Source organism: Typopeltis vanoorti, chromosome 25, assembly GCF_054136105.1.
Source record: "Typopeltis vanoorti isolate ZY-2024b chromosome 25, IOZ_Tvanoo_1.0, whole genome shotgun sequence".
NCBI classification, from domain to species: Eukaryota; Metazoa; Arthropoda; class Arachnida; order Uropygi; family Thelyphonidae; genus Typopeltis; species Typopeltis vanoorti.
The window spans coordinates 26,602,956-26,623,954 of NC_143573.1; the positions used below are offsets into that span (position 1 = coordinate 26,602,956).

General features: G+C 35.8%; 1 protein-coding gene across 1 annotated transcript in view; it reads right to left on the bottom strand.

The window, feature by feature from the left end:
* Positions 1-562: 562 nt before the first annotated feature.
* The window catches only part of Glut4EF (Glucose transporter 4 enhancer factor), a 332,547-nt gene continuing 312,110 nt past the window's right edge, over positions 563-20,999 (bottom strand). The window contains exon 7 of the mRNA XM_090414696.1: positions 563-748. Coding sequence (XP_090270822.1) covers positions 563-748 — 186 coding nt within the window. The remainder of the gene's footprint in view (positions 749-20,999) is intronic.

Genomic DNA, 20,999 nt, shown 5'->3' on the forward strand with positions numbered 1-20,999 from the left:
ACAGTTTTGCCCACCCCTAGCACATTTCACTTTTATAATCAGCAACTATAAGCTATAATCTAGCATGACTGCTAATTCAAGTAATGTGATTCAGAGGAGTATAATACAATTCAGTACAATAAATTAATTGCTAAAGAAGCAAAAGGGGCATAGTACTTAACAGTGAACATTTATGTTCCCTTGAATAAAAGTTCGCATCATAACACTATTCTACAACTAAGTATTTGATTAAGTACCTAACTATAACACAACATATAAAACTCATATTTTATGAAACAAAGTATAAAGCTGAACAGTTTTTACTAGTATCCCATGAACTACCTTATATCAGAGGATAAATTAACAACTCCCAACCACAGTTTAACCAATAAGGCTGTATCATTAATCAGCTGTATGAAAAGGTTAATAAAAGTATATAAAAATATTTGACAACTAATCTGGAATTTGATGGAAACAGCACAGCTGCTTATAAAGAGCTGTTGTGAGATCACGTGACCAGGTGAACTGCTAACATGTTCTTAATTAGCAGCAGTAAATGTTCTTGTTACTTCTCAATCCAATTCTAATCAACAAATCGGCTACATGCTTTTTTCCACTTACACTGTGTGCACCACAAGTCTCTATTTTCCATACCATACACCTTTCGACATTTTCGACTTTCTGATCTTCCTCTCCTATGCAGTGGTGAGTTTTTTGGAGATGAGGATAATGACTTTGGGCTTAATTTCATGAATTTCTGAGGTGATACCTAACAAAAAAAAAAAAAAAAAAAAAAAAAGAGAAAGAAATTAGCTTAAAAGCAAAATTAATTAACATGGTTGAAAATTAATTTATTAATTTGATAATATCTTATATTTCATTTGATTGTGCTAGTTAAGCCAGCATAATTTATACTCAATTAGTAAGGTTATTATTATTACATAGCACATCCATGGAATCCCTGGACTTATCAAGGGAGGCCACTTCATACTACACTATTCTAGATTCATTTATCTCATACTATACTATTCTAGATTCAGTTATTTATCTCATCTCATCTGATCTTCTTTTTATCTTGTGGTGTCGAGGGTTTATTAATCATCGGATCTCAAACCGTTCACAGGATAAGGGTCAGCCCTACACCCCGGTGTATCCTATGTCCTGTAGTTTTGAGTTCTCAAGGCTGGTTTGCCTGCTTTGCAGGATGAAAAACCCCAAGATAAACTGAAGAAAAACCCTACTGTCCATGCCTATGACTGGCTACTCCTCACATCACCGACAGGAATCGAACCTAGGACACTCCTTCGCCAGGCATATGGTTGTGGAGCGCACAAACACTAGGTTAACTGCATGAACAGGTTATTTATAATAAGAAGTATTTGTTAAGCAAATGATATATCTCAGGATATAAAAAATTTTGGGAAGTGAAATAAATGACTAGCAAAACTGAAAACTATAGAGAGAAATCAACTACATGAGGAATATAAGGCAAAGTTAAAATATAAGAGGAGATTAGCCCTGATCACAAAATGGAATTATGTGACCTGTAAGAGGAGAAATGATTGTGGATAAATGACCTTGCTAGATGGAGTGGTTAGGTGACTAATAAAAACATATCAGAGATATTTAAGGATTACACTGTGTTTCATCCTGCTGAATTATATTTTACTCCTAAAGGAAAGGGATAAAGAGAGTTTAAGAATGTGAACTGAATGAAACTGATGTTTTTGGAATAATAAATACTCTGAATGTCAAGCAAAGCTGTGGAATGGGTCAAGATTTCACCACATTTAAAAAAATTCTCTAAAGAAGATGAAAATCCTCTACTGCAGACCTAATTGAATAATGGAAATCTTGAAAATGGAAGGGTCGCTAAGGAGCAGAAGGAGGATAGGACGGTGCCATTTGCATTAGGATAATGGTAAAATGGAAGTATCAAATTACAGACTAATTTGTATTGCTTTTCATGGTTGTTTAACATTTTATAAATATTGGTAAAGACTTGTGGGAAGAAGGGGATAATATTTTTTATGGAAGTCAGCATGAATTTATTAACACTCACTGGTAAGTAATCAGGTTATGTTTTTGATTTTGAAATGCAATCGACAGGCTGCTACAAAAGAAGTTTAAATTTAAGTTGCAATGCAAGAGCTTAGATATCTAAATGGACTGCAGTAGGTTGTATGGAATGGTGCATGCTCCACTGGTGAAACTGGAGGAGACAAGTGCTCTTCATATGATAGTGGGGAAGGTTCAAGGGTGGGAGAATGCATCATAAAAGTGGTAAAGACAACTGTTGCAGTACTGAGAAAGGATGCTAACCAACAGAGATAAGGATGTGGTGATTACACTATGTAAGACCTTGATGAGATTATATTTGAACTACCATGCTCAGATCTAGTTGCTGGAATTTAAACAGGATACAAATGCAGGTAACAAAAATATCAGAAGTGTAGAAATGCTAGCTATGAGAATAAACTAAAGGCATGTTATTTGCAGAATATGGCAGATAGAAGAAGAAAGTGTGTGGGGACATGGAATTGAGACAATAAATTGTCAACATGTACCTGATTTACACTAGGTAGAGTACTGAAAGGGTAGGGGATAAACAAGGGAGGGTGCATCTCGGGAAATTGGAGAAAAGGACTCGATGAATAAGAAAACAAGAAGTAGTTTTTTTGTATGAAGTGTTGGTGCATGGAATTCATTGCATGAGAGGATAGTGAGAACACAGACAGTAAATGAGTTTAAGGAGTGGTACAAATAGACTTTATGGCATCTAAAGCAGTCCTCTCATGATGAATTGTAACTCCACTGAAGTCATGTGATGATAATAATCCTAATATTGTGAGAGATGCAACTAATAAATTGTAGAATTTTAGTATGATAAATACAAAAACATATGTACAGAAATGTCAGACTTGAAAAATATAGTATACGACTTCACATGAGCCTACCTAACTCACCTTCAGTTGAAAAGCTTTTATAAAAGTTCTTTGCATCATAAACAGGATTCGAACCCAGGTCTTTCCCATCAACTAAGCCAAATGATTCAGAGGCTTCCTTCTTGTGGAAAACAAGTGAGTGGAATGCTCTATCAGAGGAAATGGTACTGCATCAGCAAGTATAAATCTAAAGTGAGGTATGATGGGCATTTATCAATTAAGGTGAGCCTCCAATAATGAGTTCTAGAGTTCTTTTTAATAATAATATTTAATTAAATAATAAATACTTAATATTTAATTTTTAATAATAATAATAATTTACTCTTGTGGAATATTAACAGATAAACATTCAGAATATACTGTAGTAATAGTGACATTAATTTCAACATAACATTAGTACCACTAATATTTGTGTTGCCACTGCAAATTAATAGACACGCTGAGAATTATATGACAAATTTTTATAGTTAAAAGGCTCACTAAACATTACTTTATTATCATATCATAAAATGTATGATATACTAATAAAATATTGCTGTTTACAATAACAACGATTTTATTATATTATTTCACAGGACATTTTAGAGCCTCCGTAACTCAATTGATATAGAAGAAGCCCTTTGGTCAGAAAGTCATGGATTTGAATCCCGTCCATGATGTGAAGAACCTTTATCTGGCTTCTTTCGATGAAAGGTGAGTTAGCCAGTCTCATATGGAGGTAGGTGGTTTTTTTCACCCAGAAACTCGGGTTTTTCATCCCCCAGAACAGGCAAAACCATGAACACACACAGATTATGGTCAGGAATACCAAAGACCCAGTCATTGGCCTGATTCATCAGCTATGCCGATCCTGAGCCCAGATAAAATTGGGGGGGGGGGGGGGGATTGAGATGGTGCCATACTTCCATGTAAAAAGGGCCTCACGGCCATGGACATTTTATTATAGCAGTTTAAAAACTGGTCTTGTTAAAATTTTTATAAATCTATATACAGTTGATCCTCAAACAACATGGGGGTTAGGGGAGCTGACCCCCCCTACTGTTGACAGGAAGCCTTACCAATAACATAATCAGTCAATTAACACATATTTTGTATAGTATATATGTCTTATATGCTATATTCTTACAATAAAATAAGCTAGAGAAAAGAAAATGTTATCAAAGAAAATCATAAGGAAGTGAAAATCCATTTACAGTACTGTCCTGTATTTATCGGTACCGCAAGTTTACGTCATCTGTTTACAAGATGAATCATATGCCTGTCAGTACCTACATCAGTATTGTCTTATATGATACAAAACACTGTAGTTGTTATATATATTACTAACACTGACATCAAAAATGAAAAGATAACGTGAAACAGAATGATAGGATTCATTATAGGCTTTATGGTAGCCTAGTGCAATCGATACGACTGCTTCATGGTAGCCTAGCCTATGCACTAATGAATGAATTGTTATACAATTTTTATTTTACATTAATTAATTTAACTAATTAATAACAGTTCATTTTAAGCAGTTATGATTTAATACTGGATCTTTACATTTGTTTACATTTCTCGACTGTGAATGGCACAATTACTGTCAGTAAGTATTTGTGTGCATAAGTTTTGATACATTTTAATTTACTATCATAAACTATAGACTGGTATCTACATATATTTTATGCATTCGTGACATACCTAACTTTTCTTAATTTTTTCGATATTTTTAAGCTATGCAGTTCATCTGCGAGTTTTTTTTTTTTTTCAAATTATCACAAATCTCCAAAATTTCTTCCAATATATTTATCAAAAAAAAAATTGCATATAAGTGGACCCATGCAGTTCAAACCCATGTTCTTCAAGGGTCAACTGTAATTATATATTACCCATTTATCAACTTTATTAATGACCATTAACCACAAATTAACCACTCAGCTGCCCTGGTTGGCCGAGTGATTTACATATTTGCTTTCCAACCAGCGGGGCAAAGGTTCAAATCCCGCTCGGGCATATGTTTACAAGTGTCTCGGCTCTACTGAGTGAAAGGGCACAGGAGTGAAGATACCAGTTCAATGTTGTGAAATGTAAGGTTTTAAAATTTGGAAAACAAAGATTTGATACAGAATTTACCCTTGGTGGAGATATATTGTTGAAGGTGGAGGAAATAAGAGATCATGAGGTGATAGTGGATAAGGATCTAAAATTTATAGGACATATTGCCAAAATTGCGAGGACAACAAATCGAATTCTGGCAATGAGGCAAAGGACACTGACTTTCAGAAACAAGGAGATTCTAGTTCCATTGTATAAGGCTCTGATTAGGCCACATATGGACTACTGTGCACCTTCAAAAGAATGAAGAGGTTGGAGAGGGTCCAGAGGAGATTGGCCAAAATAGTTTCTGATCTCTGGAATGTTGAATATGAAGAGAGGTTGAGATGATGCAATTTGCAGAGTCTAGTGGATAAGAGGAAGAGGAGTGATATGATAGAAACACACAAGTTGGTAAGGGGTTGTTATGGGATTAACACTAAAGAGGTTTTTCATAAAATGGTTAGAGACTGGAGAAGAACAAGAGGTAAAAGTTGTGTAAGGAAGGTGCAGTTTTATCATTAGGCAAACCTAGACAATCGCATAGGGGTGCTAAAACTTCAGGGCGCCCGATTTTGCTACGTAGTTCGGGGAAAAATTACAACCTTTGAAAAAAATTAGTAAAACCTTGATTAATAATAAAAAATTGAAATAAGTCAAGCTGTCCTGGTGCTCACTGATGATCCTACATTATTTTAGTCTTTCTCTATTTCTTCCACTCCCCCTGCTCTTTGTATACTTAATCTCATGTGCAGAGATTTTTCCTCATTCTGGCATATGTCCCAAGATGAGCGGGGCAGTTCCAGGGTATCCCTCAAACTAACAATCAGTGGTTGCGACTAACTGACTGTTCTCACTTCTTATCTTCATTCCCTATGACTTAATTCTGTTGATTTTTTGATTAAGCCCTGTTTTTGCAAGCTCTCTGAAGTCTGAGAAGTTGGGGTTTACGTCATTCATTTTCTCACAGAATCGTCTTGTTAATTCAGAGTAATCATATATGTATACAAATGTATTGTTTTGATTAATAAATTTTTTTAATGTTCATAATGATATTATTTTTATAAATATCCACATGTGTAGGTGTATGTGTACTTGTGTGAGTATAACAAAATATATATAGAGAGACAATGTATAGGGACACCTAAATTTTCTTTGCCTAGGGGCATCAGATACTCTCGGACCAGCCCTGGGAAGGTGTGAGCAAGTGAGAAACAGGTTTTTTACCTGTTCATCACTTGTTTCTCACATGGAGAGCTGTGAATTATCGGAATGCATTGTCTGGGAGCAAGATGCCTGCAGAGAATTTCAATATACTTAAGGCACAATGTGATGAGCTGTGTGTGAGAAAAGGACTTCCTAGATGAGTCTGTGACTCCATGGAGTCTTAGGATGATGATGATGATAATAATAACATTATTATCATCATCATAATAATATGATCATTTCTAATATAATAGAAATATTTCTATTATATTAGAAATAATAATATTTCTAATATAATAGAAATGGTCAGTGCACAAGCTAGAAAATTAAAAAAATTGGAGTGCACCTGGCAAAGACGAACTACATGGATTTTGGTTAAAGCATCTAACCAGTCTCATGATCGAATGGCAGAACAATTTAATTATTTGTTGCAGTCAGGCTCAGTGGAAGACTGGATGATATCTGGGCATACTTTTCTCTTCATGAAAGATAAGGGTGCACACCAAATTAGCTATCATCCAATAACATACCTACCAACTATGCTTAAGCTGTTCACTGCAGTCATAGCAAATTCCATATACCCCTACTTATCAGATAAATCAGATTTATCCGATTGAACAAAAAGGCAATTTTCAAAAATCTAAAGGAACAAAAGACCAGATGCTCCCTGAATACAGTAAAAACAATCAGGCATGAACTAGAGACTTGCAATGGTGACTACGAGGATGTAGCAAGAAGAAAGATCCCTAGCAGACGATCTGATTGCGTTCGTACAGCAGAATTCCTCGCAAATCTGCAGGAACAGGTGTTGAAGAACCCTGGCATTGGAATTCGGGCTTTGTTCCTGGAGTTGCTAACTGTAGTCAAGCCCTGGATAACAAGGGTAGCCAATGGTAGGCCGTATGTATGGCAGCAGGATTCGGCCCCTTGCCACACCTCTGGGAAAAGTCAAAAATGGTTGTCTGAAAATTTCTACGACTTCACCAGTCCAAATGTTTGGCCTCCAAACTCCCCAGACCTTAACCCCATGGATTATTTTGTATGGGGCGCAGTTGAAAAAGACACCAATCACACTTCCAGTAATACAAAAGCCCAGTTAATGGATAAAATTAAAACAGTTTTTGCGGCCCTTCCCAGGGAGACTGTAGCATCAGCTTGTTCGAGGTTCCGAAGCAGAATTGAAGCTGTGATCGATGCTAATGGTGGTTATTTTGAGTAAATCTTGTTGATAGTATTGTAATTAACTCTGCCTGTAATGTTTTTTTGTCAATTCATTAAATTTAATAGATACAAAGAAGATTTTCTTTTTCCTTACGAAACTGTCAAATTTATCCCGAACACCCTGTATATATATATATATATATATATATATATATATATATATAGTATATTAAGTCTACCGGCTGTGCCTTTGTTAATAATTATACTATATACTTATAAGGTGATTTATTATATAAATCTCTTTTACTAACAATTATTTTTATTTTGACTCCGAGTGTCCCTATATGTTATTATATTGCACAAAAGTTCACTCCAATTGGTGCAATTACTTTAACTCTCTCTTTCAGAATCCAACTAATCATTGACTCAAAACCAAGTACAAAATAAACACATTTAATAAAACTAAAACAATATATATACACTTCTAGCAATAATACATAACTATAACTACAGATTATATGGATCCAAGGCCTTATTTAAAAATATAAACTTACTCTTAAGACTAAACACTTTTTCTTCCACAATCACAAAAAAAATGTTCATAGTCTTTTTTCTCTTTCTGTTAAGGCTCCTTTTCAGAAGTTACACGGCTCTGTACTTCAATTTCAGGATCCTTTTCATCAATCAATGTAACGCACATAAAAGTCTTCTTGACTATCTTGTTTCCTTTTAGTAGCAATACTCATCAGATCAGGCATCCTTAATACCTATAAACCTTCTTAATCAATATATTTTCTAAACATTCACTTTCAGGCATCCTTAATACTTATAGATTTTCCTTATCAATATTTTCTCTAAGAAAAACATTCACTTTAGAATGTAAGCAACAAGTTCTTCTTTCATTCACAATACTAAATGACAGTTTTAACTTTTTCCACTTTAAAAAAACTTACAGTTTCAAGATTTCCTTTTATTCATTACTTATTCCTCCTTGAAACCTATTATTTCCACTATTCCTTTTTCGGAATACACTATAAAATTTCTTCCGACTGCCACACACAAAAAAATTCAAGTTCCTTCCAACTTGAATATTTACCGGCCAGTGTTCTAAAAACTTCCGAACGCTCTCTTGTTTACAACCGTTACTTGGATACGCAACGCTTTCCTTGTCAGCTGTCAATCACACATCAAATCCTCTCCGGGAGCATGCGCACTCCACAAAAGTCAGAAACTACGCACTGTAATAAAATGGCTGACTCGCTGTATCCATTAGCGCTAAGAGAAAGTCTTTCACAAAACTCAACAATTTTAAACCACAACAAACTTTCTTATAAGTAACACAAATATTCAATTTAGTAAGTACATCAAATTTTTTTTTCTTTTTTACATGTTACTTCTAATATAATATTTTCATAACAAGCACATCACAAGTGCAGACACTGCGTGTATGAAAACAAAACTAACAAGCATAATTAATACGTAAAAATATTCAGAATTTTTAATATGATTATTTTTACAAAATCATGGAAAACAACTTTAACAGTCAATAACGAATATTCGGAGATATTAGGTTTAAACATGGAATTTTCCAAGGTGATTCCTTGTCACCATTGCTCTTCAATATTTCTTTGATACCTTTGTCTATGATTTTGAAGAAAACAAAACTTGGATATGAAATTCCTAAATATAATGTTAAAATTTCCCATCTGTTGTATGTTGGATGACATGAAGTTTTACTCGTTATATGAAGTTTTATGAGTTATATGAAGTTTTACTCGTTACTAAACACAGTTCATATTTTCAGTCAGGACATCAAAATGGAATTTGGTTTAGATAAATGTGTAATTTTATCTATTAAACGAGGAAAAATTAATGACACTAGCAATTTTAATTTTGATCAAGAGAAAGATATAAAAGCAATTTCAGCTAAGAAACTATAAATACCTAGGAATATTAGAAGCCAGTGATATTCTCCACTTGAAAATTAAACAACAGGCAGCAGCAGAATACACCAAAAGAGTAAGAAATATTCTAAAAACACAACTAAATGGATCAAACACAATTAGGGCAATGAATTCTCAGGCTATACCAGTGATCTGATACACAGCTGGCATAATAGATTAGACAAAAGAAGACCTGGACAAATTGGACTACAAAACTAGAAAATTAATGACTATGCATCACATCCACAAATTGACATTAACCGGTTGTACCTACCAAGGAGAATAGGTGGACCAGAGTCTGCTGCAAGTGAGACAGACTGTGGAAGAAGAAGAAATTAGTTTAACAAGTTACATAGACAACAGCTCTGAGCAAATGCTTCAAGCAATTGAACAAGAGGGCCTTCTAAAAGCGACAAGAAATAAATCTAATTATAAAAAGAAACAGCAAAATAACTGATACGTGCAGTGGAAAAATAAATCCTTGTATGGCCAATTTCTTCTAGATACTGAGAAAAAAATTGATGTGAACAAAATGTGGCAATGGCTATAATATGGACATATTAAAAAAGAAACAGAAGGATTTATTCCAGCAGCTCAACAATGGAAAGATGAGACTGTACAACATCTAATAAGCACCTGCAGCAAGATGGCTCAAGCTGATTATAAATATCGACATGATCAAGTGGCCAAAATAATTCATTGGCATATATGCAAAAAATATGGCTTTCCAACTTCTGATAACTGGTGGGAGCATAAAATAAAGAGTGCACTGGAAAATGAAACAGCAAAAATTCTCTGGGACTTGAGAATACAAATTGATTGGCATTTGGAACACAATATACCTGACATCAGAATTATCAAACATCAATAGGTTTGGATTACTGACATCGCAGTACCCACTGATAACAACATTAACAGCAAAAAACTGGAAAAGGTGACTAAATATTGAGATCTGGCAATCGAAGTTGGCTGGCTGTCTTAAACACACCAAAGTCATCCCAATAGATATTGGTGCACTTAGTGCAATTTCAAAGAAGGTACCCAACTACATACAACAATGAAAAATCAACGAAATGACCCCCATATGATCTACAAAAAACAGCATTACTTGGAATAGTCCATATTTTATGACATTACCTGACAGGCTATTCTTAGATTCTTGGGTAGAATCTGAATTACTCTGTGTCACCCGTCAAATTGTTGTTTGAAAGATATCTTATTTTTACTGTTTATCAATTATGTGAATAAAATAATAATAATAATGTTATACATATTATACCTGATAACGAAGAGTTTCTCGGCTGTCAGACATTTGGGAGTTTTTCAATATGTATTTATTCCACTGACTATAAATGCCGAACAAAAACAAAAAAATAAAGTATACTGTTCTTTACTTGAACTAGCTTTGTATTTGTAGATGACTGCATCGAGCGCATAAATGCAGAAGAGAAAAAAGTCAGGGAAATGTATTAAACATCAAGGATATAACTGACATTATATATTTTTTTTAAAAAAAAGGATTTCTGTCATTTCCAGATCCAACCAGATTCTTGGGCACATGAGTATGTAGTGGTGGTAGCCTTGTGTTTGCCATAATTGAATAGCATACGAGTAACAATCCGATCGGCTGTAGCTGAGATGCACATTAAGGAAAACAGGGCTGAGAACAATTTCTGTTGATTCCAGTATTTTCCCTCTCATGCTCATTATAGCATCTACTGTATTTACTCGAATATAACTCACCCTTGCATATATCTCAAACCCAACACATTGCACTCCTCCCTTTCTTTTGATAAACTTTACTCCACACAATTCACCTCAACCTACAGATTAGCAACCAGCACTGCCCTCAATTCAGACCTCCAAGCCATCCTCCAATGGGGTTCAGATAACTTAGTCAATTTCAATTCAAATAAAACCCAGTACTGTCTCATTTCTTATAAAAAATAACTATTTTCTTCCAGTATTATTTTTGACAACACCCAAATTTCCAGACAATCTGAGATTTCTCTTCTTGGAAATTTTGCATTGCATCCTAAGCTTCTAAAAAACTAGGACTTCTCTTTCGCTCAAGACGTTACTTCACCCCTGAATAGCTGTTAACCTTATACAAATCACAAATCCACTCAACCATCGAATACTGCTCCCACATAATGGGGTGGGATCCCCAAAAGCTCCCTCAAAATGCTCTATTCAATACAGAGGAGAGCAATCAGACTTATTAATGACCCATCTCTTACCAACTCACTCCTCCCACTTTTGCACAGACGATCGGTCTCTGCACTATGTGTTTTCTACAAATATTTCCATGGAAAATGTTCATCTGAAATAACATCAATAATTCCCTCACTTAGTGCTAAGCTTGCTGGAACATGTGCAGCTGCTGCTTAACATCCCTACACAGTGTACCTTGAAACCCACAGAACAAGTTTCTTCTCCTCCTTCATCCCTACAACTGCTATACTATGGAACAATCTTCCCCTTGATGTGTTCTCTAAGGAATACAATATATAGTCATTCAAATCCAATGTGAAACAAGTACCTACTTTCCCAACCCATACACAGTACTAATGTACTATAAGTTGATCTACCAACCTCTCGTGTATGGGTTCAACATAAATAAAAAATAAAATAAAAAATATCTCGCACCCCTCATTTTACTTTACGAAAAAATAAATTAAACAGTTTCGCATATACCTCGCACAAGAAAAAAAGTTTTAAAACTTTAAAAAATAGATAGTGAATGTTGTTATAGCAGTTTTAGATATTTTGTAATTTGGTTGAAGAGAATCAGCATATCACTCAGCAATCGTCAGCTTGCCTTTGTTGTTGAGTAGCGTGATCTTTTATTAATACCGCACCAATCACATGTGTCTTCATAGCTGTGCTATCTCTACCAGCCTACTAATGCTGTCCGTTTTGCACTCAGCTTTCACTTCTCATTAGTTATTTGCTAATTTGAATCTTTAACGGCAATGCCAATTGTCACTCAAGATTCAAATATATTGCATAATGAAGGTGAGCGACCGATCACATAAATAATGTTAATAATTAAAATTTAAATGTATTTATTTTATAAATAATGTATGCAATTATAAATTACAATGAATACTGAGGATTTAATTATAAACGTCAATTTAGTGTTTTCCTGAAACTCTTTAGTTTCCAAAAATACCTTCCTATATCTCGCACCATGATTTTTTAACTTTAATTTTGGGGAAAAAAGTGCAACATGATTTCTGATCTAATCTAATCAGTAGAATTTAGATGATTGGATAGAGCTGAGGCCCTGGATGTTCAATGTGAAATATCTCTGACGTGATCCTCCATATGAAATTCAATGGATTTTTCTGTCTGCAATAACAGGCAATGCAGTCACACCAAAGATGGCACATACCTAGCTACTTTAGACTGTCATGTTTTGGTTTTGTCAATCAAAGCAAGAATTGAATTTTGGTTAGAGGTGCAAATGTGGTTTGGAAATTATAGTTCTTGAGAATTTTTGCTAACCTGGTTGTAATGGAGGTGATTGATGTATGGGAGAGAAATATAACCTTTTATTTCATCTTCAACAAAACTTGCAAGTAGATTAAACAGGAATCTTTTTATGATAGCCATTTTTCTGAAAAGTTGTTAACTGTAATTCTTTGGAAATTTTTTCATCATCACTAACGAGAATGTGGGCACAGTTTCTCAATGTAGAAATGATGCCTAGTTTTGGGGGTTGGTAATGCTGAGACTGCATGAAGATGTCTGTTAGTATATGTAGATTTTCTGTAGAGATCTTCAATTTGTCCAACAAATAACTTAAATAAAAAGGGATGCACTAGATGCATGTTTTGACAGTGAATTCAGAAATTTCACATAAGAAGAAGAACGACTGTAAAGTACTTCTGAGGTTTGTATATGATTTAATTCTTTAACAAGAGATATAAATTAAATTTTTTTTTTTTTTAATTCTCCCATGGTATTATTACGCCAGATCATAGAGGTCAAGTTCATGTATTTTATACAGCACCTTTTCTGAGTTGTTATAGAGTTCACATTTGGAAATATTCACACAGTTTAGCAAATGCATTGGTGATGCTTCCTCGATGTTACAGATTTTGCAGGTGGGGAAGACTTTTATGCCATTGCTAAACTTGATTGATCTTGTGTGGCCGGTCTTAAGGCGAGAGATCATGGTAGTGGCACTGCGATTAAATTTGGAGTTAATGGTAGCTCCTGGATTTTCTGATGAGTACCAGTGGTGAGTCATGTCCTGAAGAATTGTTCTTTTTATGTTTTCTTTTTGGATGGTTTTAAAAAGATCAAAATCTGTGGTATCACTTGATGTTGCAGCCATTTTTGCTACTTCATCTGCAGTTTCGTTTCCCTTTAATTCCACATGGGATGGAATCCATTGGAAGATTCTTTCGGAATCCTTATGTAGTTTGTTTATGATTTTTTGCTATGTCTCTAAGTATTTCTTGATGGCTAGTGTAGCAGTTCTTAATAGCTTGAAGGGCTGCTAAGGAATCTGTGAAAAATATAAACTCCTTCAGGTTTTGTTTGTCCAAATATTGCTGTGCTGTTAATGGCTATTAATTCTGCATAGTATGAGTTGCATCCAATACTGTTAGTTGTTTTTAGTTCTATATTATGAGAGCCATAAATGAGTATGCCACTCCCAGAATTGCCATTTGGATTTTTGGAGCCATCTGTGTAGATCTTTATTGAGTTATGTCCATATTCTATTATTTTTGAAAGGGCTAATGATCTCAAGATTTCAGGGTTTTCTAGGCTAAACATTTTCTAAACATTTTTAATACACGTTGTTATTGTTGAAAAATTTTGTAAAATATAGTTCCTTGTGTGAATAAAGTTCTCAGAAGTTAATGAAACCACATGCTTTTGTTAGCACTGAACAGCTTACATTATTACATCAAATATTTCATGAATAATTTAATTTTGTAGTACTAGTGACTTTTAAAATTAACACATTCACACCAGGCTGTGCCTTGAGTGAGTCATGTCAGGCAGGAATTCTGTCTGACATATCCCTTCAGCATCTGGTAAGAATATTTTTACAAATTGTTACATACATATGGCATGACAGTTTCAATTCTGTAGACTTTCTCAAAATAGTATTTAGATATCATCTAAATGATATAGAAAATTCCAAATGTAACATTCTATTATTTCAAGTCATAAAAAAGGAGAAAAAAGAAAGCAGTATTTGCTTGTCTGAATGTAGTAAATGATTTTCTTTATCTAACAGATAAGCTTAGGTGTCGATGGTTATTCATGACTTTTTTTCATGGTATTAACAACACCACAAACACTTTTATCAACAAAGATGTTTTATTAACGCTTATATTTCGCTGATTTTCAACTCAGCATCATCAGAGCACAACACACTTGTAAATGCGACAGTGAGTGAGTGAAACAATATAATTGCAAAAGACAAAAGATCTAAAGTCCTATTTTTTGGTGCTCTCTACCTGGCAACTCCTCTACTTTTGTAAAAAATTCAATCCATTTCAAAACACTGGTTAAAAAATCTAATCCTAAAAGATTCAGACATAATGGTTAGTTTCGATGTCACCTCCCTATTTACCAATGTACCACTTATAGACACTCTTGATTTAATCAAGTCTAAATTTCCCCCAGATATTTTTGAATTATTTCAATTTACCATGAATGCAGGTTACTTTACATGGGATGGAAAATTCTACAAACAGATTAATGGTACTGCTATGGGTTCCCCCCTCTCTCCCCCGTTAGCAAATTTTTACATGGAACACTTTGAAAACAAAGTATTTACCACAGCTACATACAAGCCACAAGTGTGGTTATGCTATGTAGATGATGTGTTTGCCATCTGGCCATATGGACAAGCCACTTTGGATGCTTTTGTCACCTACCTAAACAGCCAACACCCCAAAATTCACTTCACAGTAGAAAAAAGAATCAAATAACTGTTTACCATTTCTTGACACATTAGTCACCTGCCTTTCAGATGGATCACTATCTTTTTCTATTTACAGAAAGCCTACACACACACACAGGAAGATACCTACATAAACAATCACATCATCATCCAGTCCAACAGTACGACATTTTAAAAACACTTACACACAGAGCCAGAGTCATTTGTTCTAACGATACAGCTCTGACCACTGAACTCCAATACCTGCGCCATACGTTCTTAGCCAACGGCTACAATCCCTACAAAATAGATAAAATACTACATAGGCCCATTACTCTGCCCTCCCCTAATACACAAGAATACAACATGACCATTTATATTCCCTATATCAGAGGTACATCGGAAAAGATAGCCAAAGTATTGTTGAAACATGGCCTTCGCACCACTTTCAAACCTCATGTCAAGCTGGCAACTCTGATCCGCTCGCCTAAGGATAAACTTCACCCTTTAGCACACCCAGGAGTGTATGAAGTTCCGTATGACTGTGACTTGGCCTATTATGGGCAAACAGGAAGATCAGTGAACATCTGCCTGGAAGAACATGAAAGATACATTCGCTACTATTACTATGGCAAGTCGGGACTGGCAGACCACACTTTGGACACTCCTTCACACAGGATTAGATGGAGGAAAACGAATGTGCTATTTGGGAGTCGTTATAGATCTGAAAGATTATTTTTTGAGTCAGCAATGGCTTTGAAGAATTCTCCCAACCTTAACAAATATGGTTGCATTACTTTGCCAAAAATTTGGGAGATGGTTATCCTAAGAAAAACTCCTGGATAAAACCACATAACAACACCACAAACACTTTGTTGATAAAAGTGTTTGTTGTGTTGTTAATACAGTGAAAAATAAGTCATGGAGGATTTTCTTTATCAATTACTTTGAAACAGCTTGTTAGGATTTTGTACTAAATTTAATGCTACAATAAATCCTACTTTGTTTGGCTTGCATCTGTGCTTTAGCAAAGGATGCTGTAATTATTCTATCACTAAATACTGTGTACTGGCTCTATATATGCTGTGTTTAATGCTACAGTAGAACTTGAAACTATGCAGTGTGATGTCTTTTGGGGATGATTTTCATTAGAGTATTAAGATACAGATATACTATATATGCTTTTTATTATCAGTTAGTTTAAATATACCAACCAAATGCAGAATTACCCTCAATTACTGGTTTCTAATATATTTTGAAGCAAACAGCCCCCCGCCCCTCCCATCACCTCCTCTCTACATATACTTGGTTTAGAAGCCCAGGTCCATTATGAATGTATTGAAATATCCAAGAATTTTGAAGTATATTAACAAAAAAATTATTATTATTATGTGACACCTCCAGGGAGTCCAGAGACTCATCGAGGGAGGACACCTACTCTACATCTCTCTGTCTCTACCACTCAATCCAACAACTATAACTAACCACACCAACACCATCTACCGCCCACCACCACCACTAGTATTTCCACAGACAATCACAAACATCCATGCCCACGGCAGGATTTGAACACGAGCCTTTTGGCTGGAGAGCGAATATGCTAACCACTCGGCCAACCAGTCCAAAATTATATTCAGTGATTCTGTGTTCTGATTGTTTTGTTGAGAGAGCAGTGAGTATGTCAGTAGTTCAAAAATTGTGCCAAATAGTGAAAAGTCAAACATAAGAATTAGAATATTTCCTGCAAAGTGATATGTAATAATAAAGGGAATTAAAAGGTTTCATTATTTTTTTTTTTTTTTTGGTAGCCATGGATAAAAAGTCACTGTAGTATTGTTTTAAAAATACCAAAGGAAATGCAGACGTGTGTAAATAGTGCTTAGAAATAAATAAATAAAAAAATCAAAGCATAACTATATTGAAGGCAAGCCCAAAATTAAAGGGAAAAAAAAAAAACTGATGATACAGCACCTTCAAATGAAATTGTTGATGTTAAATTTGATTTGGATCATATTTAACAAATAAAAAAAAAGACTCTTCTTCTGCTGTAGTAGCACAGGACAACACAGGATGGGTTCTCCTTCAGAAAATTTTGCACATCTGAAGAGCTGCAAAAATTACTAATCATGAAGGGATATAAAGATATTCCTAAATTATTATTTTTATTATTCAGGTCTGCACGGAGTCACATGACTCATTGTGGGAAAGACTTATCCTAGAAAACACAGTCTATGATACCACTCCTTGAACCCATTGAACGTTTGTACTCTTACCACTCTACCAGGCAATGCATTAATTCCAGAGTTCAATCACCCCTTGATGCAAAGAAACAACCCCTTACCCTCTTGCTCACTCACAACTTCCTTTTGTAACTTCCAAGGTTGGCCTCTTGTCCTCGCTCCTTCCCCCTGTTCCACCAAATGAATGAACTTTCCAGTGTCAACCCTATAACTATCAACAGTTTAAAAGTCTCAATCATATCACCATTCCTTATCTACCAAACTCTGCAGTCCACATTCCCTCAGCCTATCCTCATAACTAACCTCTGCACTCTTTCTAAGGTTAATTCATCCCTTTCAGATCCTGGGGACCAAATTTGAGAATAGTGTGGTCTGATAAGGGCTTTATACAATGGAATGACAACTCTTATCTCCACACTTAGGTCAGCATCCTTCTCAGTATTGTAGTCCTCTGGGTTACCTTCATTACCTTTACAATATGATCCCTGAATTTCAGGTTTCTAACAATCATCAATCATAGATCCCTTGCCTCCCCCCACTTCCTGCAGTACAGTTCCTCCAGCAGAGTATGCAGCCTCTCATCAATGTATTCTAAACTTCAAGACTTTATATTTAGCTGAATTAAACTGAAACCCACTCATTTGCCCATCTGTCCAGTTTATTCAAATCCTCTTGCAGGGCTACCACATCTGCACTATTACTAATAACCCTTCCCAACTTCACATCATCTGCAAACAACTGATTCCTCCTGTAATCCATTGACATCACTGATATAAAAGCTAAACAATACAGGCCTCAGTACAGAGCCCTGTGGGAGCCACTTGTAACCTTCTGCCTCCTTGATACTGCTCACATACACAATTCTCTAATACCTATCAGATAGTCAATCCCAAATCTAGTTCACTAACCTGATATCTAAACCTATGTGCTGCAACTTAAATATCAGCTTACCATGTTGTACCTTGTCAAATGCCTTTTTTTAAAAAACAAGAGCGCCTCCTAACAAATACATGCTGACTCTCACAGATAACATGACCCTCATCTGCCTAACACTGTACATGATCCCTCACTAATTTCTCCAAAATTTTAACAATACTGATGAAATACAAACTGGTCTATAGTTGACACTTCTGGTCTGTTACCACCCTTATGCAATGGCACTATCTTTCCCTCCTTCCACTCCTTGGGCACCTTTCCCGTGGCCAGACTTTCATTGAAAAGCCAGGTCAATGGAGCTGTCAGTTCTTCAGCACATTCTCTCAAAATCCATGGTGAAATCCCACCCAGTCCCATTGCTTTATTGACATCCAGAGGGTACTTAGTATTTGAAACAAACTCTCTTCTTGCACTTCTAAACCTCGAACCTGCTCTACCCCTCTAGTATTAAAACTTACTTCTCCAGGATGAAATACCCCAATAAAGTATTCATTAGCCAACTTCACTATGTCCTTTGCATCAGTCACTCTATTCCCATTTTTATCTAACAGTGTCATTCTTCCACAATCATGTCTCCTCCTATTGGCCACATAGCAAAAAAAATTTCTTAGGACTTTATTTTGGATCTCAGGGTCAATATCTTCTCATATTCCAGTTTTGGCTTCCTTACCATACTAGTCACTATCCTGTCCTGAGTTTTATATTCTTTAAATATAAAACTCAGAACACAATTTGGTCCCTCCAAATTGTGTTCTCTTCTTCACTTGCAGTATACAACTGCTACTGCTGCTAATAAACATTCCTTCACAAGTTCTCAAGCACTGATGATATCTCATCCTTCCAATTCCTCCGTTCATGGAACTGCCCAAATTGATATTATTATTATAATTATTATTAGACACCTGCAGGGAGCCCAAAGACTCATCGAGGGAGGGCATTTACTCTACAACTCTCTATCTCCACCACCGAAATCTACCATGAACCACAACTACACTAATGCCATCTACTGCCCACCACCACCATTACTAGTATTTTCACAGACAGTCACAAACATCCAAGCGCATGGCAGGATTCGAACCTGCAGCCTGTTGGTTGGAGAGTGGATATGCTAACCATTCGGCCAACCAGACCGACATAACTAAGGCTAATATTATTACCTGCCTTATAATTCTATATACATTCTTTTCTCTTTGATACTCCTGCATGTCTATTCAACTTTGAAGTCAAAACCACATGGTCACTCTCTCCAACTGGGGCAGAGATGCCATCTCAGTGATAATCAGGTCTTCTGATGCTGTGACAAATCCAAAACTCTTAAACCTCGTGTTCCTTCTACTTCATGTTGTCTAAGACATTTGTCCCTCAAGAATTCTAGAAATTCCATTTCCTTACTACTACTACAACGAGGAGTTTCCTCTTCCCAATCCATACTGCTGAAGTTAAAATCTCCCATAACAATCATTCTTTTTGCATTCGCCAAGCTCAACTGCCTAAACACTTTCTGCTCTTCATCCTCTATGCTCCCTGGCTTGTAGCAACATCCCACTAGATATCCTGTCCTACCCACCTCTACCTCATCTCACACCATATGTTTTCAAAAGTATTAGTGCCTTTGCCCTCCAAATCCTCCACTATGTCCACTCTCTCCACTATTAGAGGACATAAGTTCATCCACATATTCCAAGCCTCTCATTCAACCATTCTGGCTATTATATTATTGATCATTGATACTCTTCTCTGCATTATTATACCTGGGCAACGCACTCACTATCTTCCCTCTTTCAATCTTCTTCCATACACCCTCAAACATGAACAGATCTATTGCTTCACACTGCCTCTCAAGTCATTCATGCTCAACATTACAATCATCTCATCCACCTTTTCACCTAGCTTAACTGCCATAGTCACACTATCTATCACTCCTCTAGATACACACTCCTCTGGCATTCTATCTTATACATCACGGATCATTGAGTCTCCTTACACCACACCTCTTAGGAGCCAGGACAGCTCTGTTTCTTCCTTGCTCACCTGCATCCCCCACTCTCTCTCTCCTCTAACACCTTCTTTCTCTGTTCCCCCATTTACCTGTTGTTCTGTCTCTCCATCCTTGGTTCCAGCACTGTCTCGCATTTCCTCTCTTTTACTGGTTCTCCTATCCACCAAACTCTGCAGTCCACATTCCCTCAGCCAATCCTCATAACTGACATGGTACAGTCCTGAAACCATCTTTGTTATCCACCTTTGTACTCTTTCCACAGTTAATTTATCCCCTTCAAATCCTGGGGACCAAATCTGAGAACCATAGTCTAAGTGTGGTCTGATCAGAGTCTTATACAACAGAATGATAACTCTTTTATCTCTGCAAGTCAGTATCCTTCTCATTATAGCAGCAATCCTCTGTGTTACTACCTTCACCACCTTTGCAATATGTCCCTTGAATTTCAGGTTTCTATCAATTATCAACCCCAGATCTCTTGACTGCCCTACTTCCTCCAGTATATTTCCTCCAATAGAGTATGCAATGTCCCATCGATGTGTCCCAAACCTCAAGACCTTACACTTTGTTGCATTAAACTGACACCACCATTCATTTGCCCATATA